The following is a 10,097-nucleotide window of genomic DNA, read 5'->3' as shown; positions in this document are numbered from 1 at the left end:
TTTTTTTTGTCAAAATGTAGCAAAACCAGTCATAAAAATACCAAATGAAATAAATTATCAAATTTGCTAGCCACTATGTATTGTTAATATATTTTACATTTATATTACGCAGTTTGATAAACGTTGGCACCACACATGCCTTCTGTTGAGCATTTATTTATCTTCTAACTGCCTAAGGTACATTTTTCTGTATGTATTAAAAGCATAGAGTAGAACACTGTTTATTTCAGTCCCACAGATGCACTTAAGATTTTTTGTGTATAAAGTGCATTCTACATGCCTGTGTAAAATGCTATACTGGGTACGCTGAAACAACTTGCATGTGAAGAGTTCTCACCATCTCTAAGTGTGGTGGTTGTTCCAATGGGTGAAAGGCTGTAGAATTTCAAACGTTTGTTTTGAAATAATACAATAAATTTTACAATGCAGCTGCTGTTCAGAAGTGTTTATTTTAAGAATATGAAGAATGTGTAAGAAACTGGAAGTATAAAAATTGTTCCACACCCCTTTGTCATAGATTGTATGTGGTGGACTTTGCTTAGTGTAATTGTGTGCAGTACCTGAAGCAGAGTTCAAAAGTCTCCACTGTTGTTAGATCTCAAGCTCCCAAGAAGCTGTGTTTCTCGACAAAAGGCTGGAAAAGAAAAAAAGGTTCTAATTGTTTTTTGGGATAGATGGAGGGAGGGGGAGGTTACCAGTTTATTAATGTACTTTTTGAAAATAAGACTCCATTCTATTTAATGCAGAATGTTGGTAATGCTGTGGTTATTTGGTGTTGATTTTTTAAAATGTTTTTTTAAATGTCAAACTACATTTACTTTCTGTTCTTGTTGTGCTGAATTTAACCATAATTCTACATTTTAGATTTAGATACTATGGATAACCTTCACTTGCATGTCATAGCTGTGGTCCTTTACTTTAATCTTCCTGGATCAGTGGGAACCAAGTCACAGCGTATTCTTCCTGCTACACATCACCGTTCAGAGTGCCACTGGGATGGGCAGTTCTTACTGAATTGCTCTTTTACCAGAATATCTACTATTCCAGAAGATACACCAAAAACAGCAGTAACAGCTGATTTGAGTTACAGTAATATTAGAACTTTTGTGTGCTCTGATGGAAGAAATGAAGAGTGGATGCTAAAACACCTGAACCTCAGTAACAACCTGCTTTCCGAACTCACTTTAACTACTTGTACAAATTTACCCATTTTAGAAACTCTAAACCTCAATGGTAATGCCATCCACACCCTCACACTGGATATGCCTACACCTGCACACGGGTCTAAAAAGTACAGCATTGTTGATCGTCTCCTGCCTGCTTTGAAAGTACTGTCAGTTGAAAGAAATAATCTTAAAACAGTTCCAAGAGGTAAGCATTTCAAAAATCTTTAAGGACTTGACTCCCAAGGGGTAGGTTGGTTTTGGATATAATTTCTATACCTTACTGAATCTAGAGTGTGACTTTCCCAATTTATTATGCTTAAGGTGAGGGAAAGTTTCACTGGCAAATATAGAGGTAGAAGTAAATCAGTTGTTTGTTTACTTTATTAGGTTTTTTAATAGTCTTAGCAACTGTACTGTGTTAATAGTAGTCAAATATAACTGGAGCAGTATTCTTGCTTGTTGTATAGAAAGGAGAATAAGGATCTTTGGAAAAACATCAGCCTCCACATTCCAGTTGTGAACCTTAAAGGTCAAAAAAATTACAGACTATGAATTTCATACTAGCCTTCAGAAGGAAATCAACACTATTAAATAAAACTTCCTGCAGTTTCAGTATTTCAGAGACAGGAAAATATATTTTGTTCATTCCAAACAATTTTGCTCAGTACCTTTAATACTCAATCACAGTGACACCTTGGTGTAACAGGAGAGGGCTGTAAGGTTTCAAGAGATTTTGAGAAAGGCTTTGCTGGTCACTGAACTATGCTGGGAGCTTAACCTTTATGCAGGGATGATTCATAGTGGCCAAATTATTTAAATGAAGCAGAAGCTACCAGATGAACAATGCTGTCCTATACAATATGTTGAATTTATTGATGTCTGATAACACCATCAGATTCATTAGAGTTTGAAAATACAGGACAAGTGATGACAAAAATACCACTTACCCCACAAAGTCACGCAAAGATGATAATATATTTTCCCCTACACAGGGTCATAAAAGTTCTGTTCTCCTTTTATGCTGTTAAATAATTCTCTGGCACAAAGAAAACCCATATCACTTAATGATTTTGTAGTGTTTGTACAGACAAGGTATCTATATAGACAGTATAAAAACCTTACATTATAAAATACATTGATGAAGATTTGATTTGGTTTTATAGATAAATATGACTGCCCATTAAAAGATGCCTTAGAAGGTCAGTCAGATGAATCCTCTTCTATAAGAGACTCAAATTTTTTAAGTTCAAATTGCTGTGCATGGTACCACCATACTTTAAGTTATACTTTAATCCTATATTCATTTAAATACATGTTCAAAACATTCTTCTTGTCCAGAATACTTCACTGAAATTCTGAGGTTTAAGCTCTGGAAAGAAAACACAAACAGCAGTTCTACAGCAGAGGTTTCCCACAGAGAAACCCTTCTCCCAGCTCCCCAGGAGTGAGGCTGCTGCCATACCAGTGTATATTTTTGGCACAAGCTTAAATTCAGGGAAGTAGCCACAGTACAATTCCTCACACAGGTGCAGTGATGAATTTATGAACTTACAGAACTTCTGTATGCCTTTCCTATCACCCACCTCTAGTTTTATACCAGGAATGAATCATTCCCTCTGCTTTTCACAATAAACCCGAAGATCAATTACTCTGCAAACAGAGCTGCTGGCTGAGAAAAGCTAGTTCTGGTAAACAAGGTGACACCAAGGGCAAAATTGTTAAGAAGTAGCAGCTTCTCAACAATGCCCAAAAATCACTTTAGAGTGACACTGTGGTGCTGAACACTCATCATCAGTGGGAATGCTGAGTGTTCAAACGTCTGCCTCTCCCTTGGGCCTTGCAGGCTGGAGCTTCAGGGCTGCCTTCACAGCACCTCAGAAAAATGAGGTGTCTCCAGCTATCAAGTGTTCTGATGTAACGTGGATGTTATTGTAACTAGGATACACTGAAGATTATACTGCCATGCTTCATAATTCACAGGCAGACGGGCACAAGCAACAACATGGTTTTGTTTTCATTTCTTTTACATCCTAAGAATATAGTTCAAATAATTCCACAGATGAAAAACTCCCATGAAACCACCCATGCAAATGGATAGGAGATACTGTATCACCTTTTTCATCTTTATCTTTTACTTACAATTAACATATTAGGAACTTGTCAACTCAATATATTTTACCCTTTTCACATTCCTTTCCTACCTCTAGTTCTCCAGAGAAGCTTGCGCAAAGTACGGAGATCAAAATAATTTTGATAGCACAAAGAAATGCTAGTGCTTTTATGAAAGTGTCAGTTTTTAAGACATTCATTAACGGAATATTTTAATGTGCTAGCTGTTGATTCTATGCAGCTTTTAGAATGGGACAACCACTGATCAGGAAAGGCATAACACAAAGGCTGCAGCTACTCATTGCAATAGTGGAATGGAAGGAATTTTGTTGCAAAGCATTTTATAAAGACACTTGATGCAGTTGGGAAAACAAGACTATAAAATGTAAAATAGGTTTTTTTTCTTCCTAGGACTAGGCCTCCTGCAGTCTTTACAAACTGTCCATATGTCATCCAATGCCATACAACATATTGACCCAAAAGATTTTCAAAACTGTTCACAGCTGAAGGACATTGACCTGCGAAACAACAAGATAACTAAAATTCATCCAGATGCCTTCAGAGATCTCAACAAATTACAGGTTGTAAAGCAATACAACTGTTAGAATATTTTATTTTAATCATTAAAGATATTATTTACCAACTATTAAGCATGATTATATGATTCTTATTATAATACTAGTGTAAAAATAAAAAACTAGAGCAAATGGTGAAAATATTTTTTTATATTTGCTTTTTACATGTAGGAAAACACATGCTAAAATGTACAAGATACAACCATAAATTCACAATTTCTCTATGCCACAAACCAATCTATAACTGCCTTAAACACATACATGTCCCCTTCTACCTCCATCCCTTCCATGGCAAGAGCCCTGCAGCTCCCTATTCACACAAAGGTAAGTCTACAATGGGAGAATTCTAAACACCACAATTTAAACTTTTCATCTACATTAAAAAGCTTAGATCAACATTATTGAAATCCTAAGCAGATGTATTGTTCATAGAACTACAGAAGTGCTTGTACACTAAAACGCTGTTGTAAGATGTTGGAATAAGGATTCCATTGTGAGCCTTATCAAATTAATTCTGAATTATTTCCAAATAGGTTTTGGATCTCCGTGGAAATGCTCTGACAATCCCTCTACCACAGATACTACTCAGTTTGAACTTTTTTCAACTTGAAGTGTATTTGTCAAAGAATGCCTGGATATTTAACTGCAGGCTAAATGCTTTTAAACATTTATTTCATTTTGTCTTTGACTCCACAAGGAAAAAATGGAGCCTTTCATACAATAAGTCTGCCAACAACTCCCAGAAACCTCTGCTGTATCTTTCAAGTTTCCATTTAAACTGCAGGGACGAAGTTTTGGTCAAAAGGGCCACAGTCCCAAAAGGGACATCAGTGCTGACCTGTAACTTGGACAACATAAGAGGTATGTATATCAGGCACTCCATCCAAATGCTGCTAAAATCCAAATGAATGCAGAATAGTCAAATAAATCTGGTTTTTAAAAGTATGTTTCTAAAGACACTGTTTAAAAATTACTAAGTAACAGTTTAACATGCAAAAATATTTCATAAGAAAGTAGTATTCTGCTTAGAATATTTTAAAGTTAGGTTTACTGACTCTTGATCTCCTTCCTTACATCAAAGGAGGAAGTGATGCCAATTAATATACAAGTAAGTTTCAGTAAGTAATGCATTGCAAACGTATTGGTTCATTTTGGACTGAACAAAGGGCCAAATAATGGGATGGCACTTCTGAAGCATGTAGAAAACCAAGAAGGATGCAACAGTTTTCAGTGTTCAGCTAGAGCAAAATAAAATGAAAGTTTATTTGCAGAGAAAAAAGATTTCTATTTCTTCTAAAAACATACAGCTACCGTAGCACACACTTCGCTTACATTTAAAATTAATAGAGATCATTGAGGGTATAAGTAACAAAAGCTATAGAGCCAAGATTTACCACACAGATTGAAAACTAAGACCAAACTTAGACCAGAAGGTGTATTTGTCACGAGCCATAAGGCAAAATGGTTTAACTTTAAAGGGCTAATAGCACTTGGAGGTGGTAAGGCTTTCCCCTGGGAATACTTCATCCCCAAAAGAAAATATCAGAAATGCCACCTGCTTTGTCTGCTTACAAAAAGAGTCACAAAAACCTGGATAAACATCAGCACACTGGACTGCAGCAAAACTTAGCTGGGAACAAAAGCTGTTCCAAAGACAAAGCCAAAAATACAAATTGTAAAGTCTGCAATTAAGACCCCGTATGTAGTGTGTTTTTAGATGGCAGGCAGTGGGCACAGGCCCGCGATATGGTTTAACAGGCTTTGTACCATGTCAAATTATTCGGGATGGATAAAAGGAAAATGGGGTTTATAATAAACGGTTAAAATTATGAGAGATAGTCCAGTGTACATTCTTAAAAACATCACTGGACCCTGCAAACCAAGTATACTATGCTTTTAACAAAGACTGAGTTTGTATTTTCTTTCATTTCAGGCAATGGAATCTCTTGGTGGACACCTAAGGGCAGAATTTCAAAAAATCAGAGTCTTCCTCATATGACACTGGATAAAATGAATAATTTAGTGGTACACAATGCTGAGAAAACTGCTGAAGGATTATATTTGTGTCTTTTCAATACAAGAAAAGAGAAGTATCTCATTTACAGTATAGAGGTGAACGAAGAAGTTTCAGCATTGTTGGTTAGAAAAGCCAGGGACACTAACACTGGTTTTAGGCAGAACGAAACACAGCCAAACTTTGCACTGGCTGTCTCCCTCTCTGTGGTCATTACATTTCTTTGTGCTTTTTGTCTGGGTGCTTTTGCTAGACCCTACCTGGAAAGACTTTGGAGACTCATGCGCAGGAACAAAAATTCAGGTTCAGAACAGACATATTCTAATCAGGCTTTTTCAGATGAAACCTTGAGCAGAGAGCCTTCTGCAAGCAAGCCAACAAATACACAGCATAATACATTGTTTTGTGATGAGCATTCTTTAAGAAACACACAGATTTTTCCTACAGAAACTTCTACTGTGTATCAAAATTTTTCTGGCAATGGTGTACATTCACCAAATCCCAAAGCAGAGTACCAGAAACCAAGCAATACTGAGATCAACATGAAGAAAATACCAGTGTTTCCAAAAGTCCAAACTAGTATAGACAGTAATGAAAGTACAGATATTTATGATACTGGACTATTTTTTTTAAGGACAGATTACCGGAACAGCAATGCACAAACACCAAACAGGAAAGTAAGAAACAACTCTGGTCTGCTGCAGTCTGAGATCACAAAAGCTACACCAAGTGCTCCAGAAAGAAAAGGTATTGTTTCACATAATGAACCCAGGCACACGAGAAAATTTAGGCAGGGAATGCAAAGCCGTGAAGAACAACTTGGTCTAAATGGCAACAAAAGTATACCTAGTGATATTGTACATTTTATTTCACCCAGTAGCTCCAGAAGAGATGCAGATATTGAGAATTTAAGCATCTATGAAATAATAGAAAACTCTCCCCTTACAAAGCATGACTGTAAAACGATATATTCAGATGAAAAAAATGCTTCAGCTGATGTATTTGGTGACAGCTCTTCAGCTGAAGGGATTCCATTCACAATGAGTGACTGTAGTTCTTTAGCAGACTTTGAACTGGAACAGCCTGATGTTAGTGACAACCTGCCAGTCTATCAGTCATCACTAGATGAAACGAATACAGACAGTGGAACTGAGAAGTTCGCAACACCGCCAGAGTCTCCAACCATTACTGCTGAACTTCAGCAGATTTGGAAAAATCAAGAAGAGAACAGTGCCTATTTTGAAACCACTATTAATTATGGATCAGACACCACCATGTATGAAACAGCATCCCCTCATTCTGATAAAGGCAGTGGTCACATAAGTGTGTCAGATCCAGATACAGTCAGTTCTTCAAGTCAAGAAATTCCAGATACATTTGATTATTTTACTAATGCAGAGTCAACAGCACAAAACTCTATTTCTGATTCTCTCTACTGTCAAAGTACAGATTTTGGTAACACGGTACTTAAGTTAAAACATTTTCCCACATATGACACAGAGAAAACTTCTGAAGATGATGGACTGCAGCTGTCTCTGCTTCCCAGAGAACCACAGCATTCCCTCAGCTTCAGTCACACGGAACAGAAAGACAATGCACCAGCAGGAAGTACAGAAGACAATGCACCAGCAGGAAGTACAGATGAGGACATAGCCAGGAAGTCCCCTGAAAAGAATGATGGCGAAGCAGACATTACATTAAGAAGAAACATGAGTACATCTGAGGACAGTGGCTTTATTTTTGCTCCTATTGATACTGGCTTGAATGAAGTTGTAAAAGAACCATCACCGCTACATTCCAGCAAAGAATCATCTCTTCAATTGCTACCTGAACACACATTTGAAAAACATTTCATGTTTGTTACAAAGCAAGATGACTTGCTACCACAGGTGAAGCAGGCTTGTGCAGATAAAATGCAAGGAGGTTCTGATGAGAAAAATTCTGATGGATTCACAGAATTACAGGATACCAGCAGCTGCAGTCTGCCTGATGAAATGCAGACTTGTAATCCTACGGCAGATCTGCTTCATCTTTGTAATTCTTCAGAATTCACAACAGATGATCACTTCCAACTGGATCAGAGTGATGATGAGGATACATATTCGTTCACAATCCCACAAGGTGTCTTCAATGAAAGTACACCATACAGTTCATGTTCCTTCCCACAAAAGCCTACAGGAAATACAATCTCTGAAAGCACTGATTCCAGCAAGATGAAGGATCATACTACTTTGACAGAACTGGAGAACCATTCTGATACAACTGTAGAACACATCCAAAATTCCAGTGAAAATCTCAACCAAAGAAGTCAGACAGATTCAGGACAGGAACAGTTTTTTGTTAAGAAGAAAAGAGCATTTGATGGATTTGCTAATATTTTGCAAAGCAGAAGAACAAACTTCAATAGTTGAAACACAAAATGGTAATACTAAGCTCCCCCAGTGTTTATGTCATTACAGCAGGTGCAAACATTATTTTGTTTTAAAGTGAAATTACTTCTGTTTAGAAGGGTACTCGTAAAAAACCCAATAACAGACTTTATAAAAAGCTACTCTAGAATATTAATAAAGCTGTTGCTGAATTATATTTACTTTCTCATTATTGGTAGTTGATACTAATATATCACTTCCCTTGGAATTTTCTTCAGATACTCACTCTTTTGTCCTTTTGTCTAAAATAAATGCAAATGGAAATATACATTATATACTATTGTGTTTTCTTATGGGACTCAACCTATACAGTGAAATGGTACATACTACTGTCTCCTGCTTTTTGAGACAGATTTGTGGATTGTCTCTGAATTCCCAGTGTTGCAAAGATAAATAAAGTCCAATAAGTATTCAATTACATTTCAAAAATTTCTTTTTAATCTGGCAGAAGAGAGAAAACCACCTTTCTCAAAGAAACAGAATAGAATTCAATTCTTGCAGAAACATCAGTTATAGAAATGTAGCTATAATGAGACATCACCCAAAGTTTGCAGATGTGGTGACATAGGCAGGGTAATTTAAAAAAAAAAGACAAAGGATCCTATACCCACTTGAGAATTTTACTTAAGAGAGGAAAATCAAGAGCAGTTCAAAACTGCTATTTTAGAACATCAGTAGCCAAAAGATAGCAAATTGTAAGGTAAAATTATCTCTGTATATAGCCCAAGGCCCTTTCAACAGACTCAGTACCACTGATGCAGTCCTTGAAGGGAAATGTCATCAGGAAAGGGAGCAGACTCAGCTCTAGGAAAATGCAGGAAGCTGGCTACAACTCTGGGAAAACTCTCACAGAGACACAATTAACTCCTAAAACTCCAAACAAAAGGAACACATTTCAATTCCATCACAAGACGAGCAAGTCCAATGGCACACTACATCACTGAAACTACCTTTAAAGAAAAAACTAAGAACAAAGAGCCATTGCCAGCTTTCATTAAAGCTCATTATACACACTAATTCTTTGTGGTCAAAACAACTTTAAAAACGCAATGCTTGAAAAAAGCACTGACTTGGTATTTTGGTATCTATGGGTCTTCAAACACCATTAACAGTTTTCCAAGGCCTGTCACCTTTTGGCTGTTGCAGCTGCTAACATGTTAAGAAATCTAACTATACAAGTAAGGCAATTTTGTGAATCACAGGGGAAAAAAATCCACTCTAGTGCTCTATTGATATCTCATATACTGAAATGTTTTGTCATTTCCTTGTGCAACAGTCCAACAGGATTTCAAAATATATACTGGAATATTATTTTTCTCATCTTTTTCTGACCATGAGAATGCTTCAGAGGTGAGGCAGACAGTACACCACTTGTGAGAAGCTGCAGGATTTCTAAGATTCCCTTTATTCCATAAAGTTTACTTTGTCAGACAAAGTAAACTCACTCCTTTATAGTCGGATTTTAACATGTGGCAAAGTATTCATTCGTACCTGTGCCTTATCTTGCCACTGTCCTTTGCTACTCATCTCTCCATTATTACCACCACATCTTCATTCAAATCCAAACATTCCGCTGCTTCTCCTTCATATTAGTTCATTTCATTAGCAACTGCTCTTTAATACAAAACCTTTGTATTTTTTGTGACTTCCACACAGTATTCATCATACTCTGCTCCTCCCTACCCACCCCATGTTCGCATGCCCTTCTATATCAATTAGTTACACAGTCTCACACAGACGGACCCCAAGACTGTATCCTCAGTTTTCTTTCTTTACATTTCATCCACTGTATCTTGTTCACACT

General features: G+C 36.8%; 1 protein-coding gene across 1 annotated transcript; it reads left to right on the top strand.

The window, feature by feature from the left end:
- Positions 1-8,291, top strand: LOC310923426 (uncharacterized protein). Its single transcript, XM_083885438.1, has 4 exons — positions 1-1,371; positions 3,687-3,856; positions 4,384-4,711; positions 5,784-8,291. Exons 1-4 carry the CDS (start codon positions 876-878, stop codon positions 8,273-8,275), a joined length of 3,486 nt encoding a protein of 1,161 aa, XP_083741564.1. The 5' UTR covers positions 1-875; the 3' UTR covers positions 8,276-8,291.
- Positions 8,292-10,097: the final 1,806 nt, after the last annotated feature.

This window comes from Zosterops lateralis, assembly GCF_965231275.1.
Source record: "Zosterops lateralis genome assembly, contig: HAP1_HAP1_SCAFFOLD_52, whole genome shotgun sequence".
NCBI lineage: Eukaryota > Metazoa > Chordata > Aves > Passeriformes > Zosteropidae > Zosterops > Zosterops lateralis.
The sequence above is the reverse complement of the archived record's forward strand: the minus strand, read 5'-3'. Positions and strand labels throughout refer to the sequence as shown.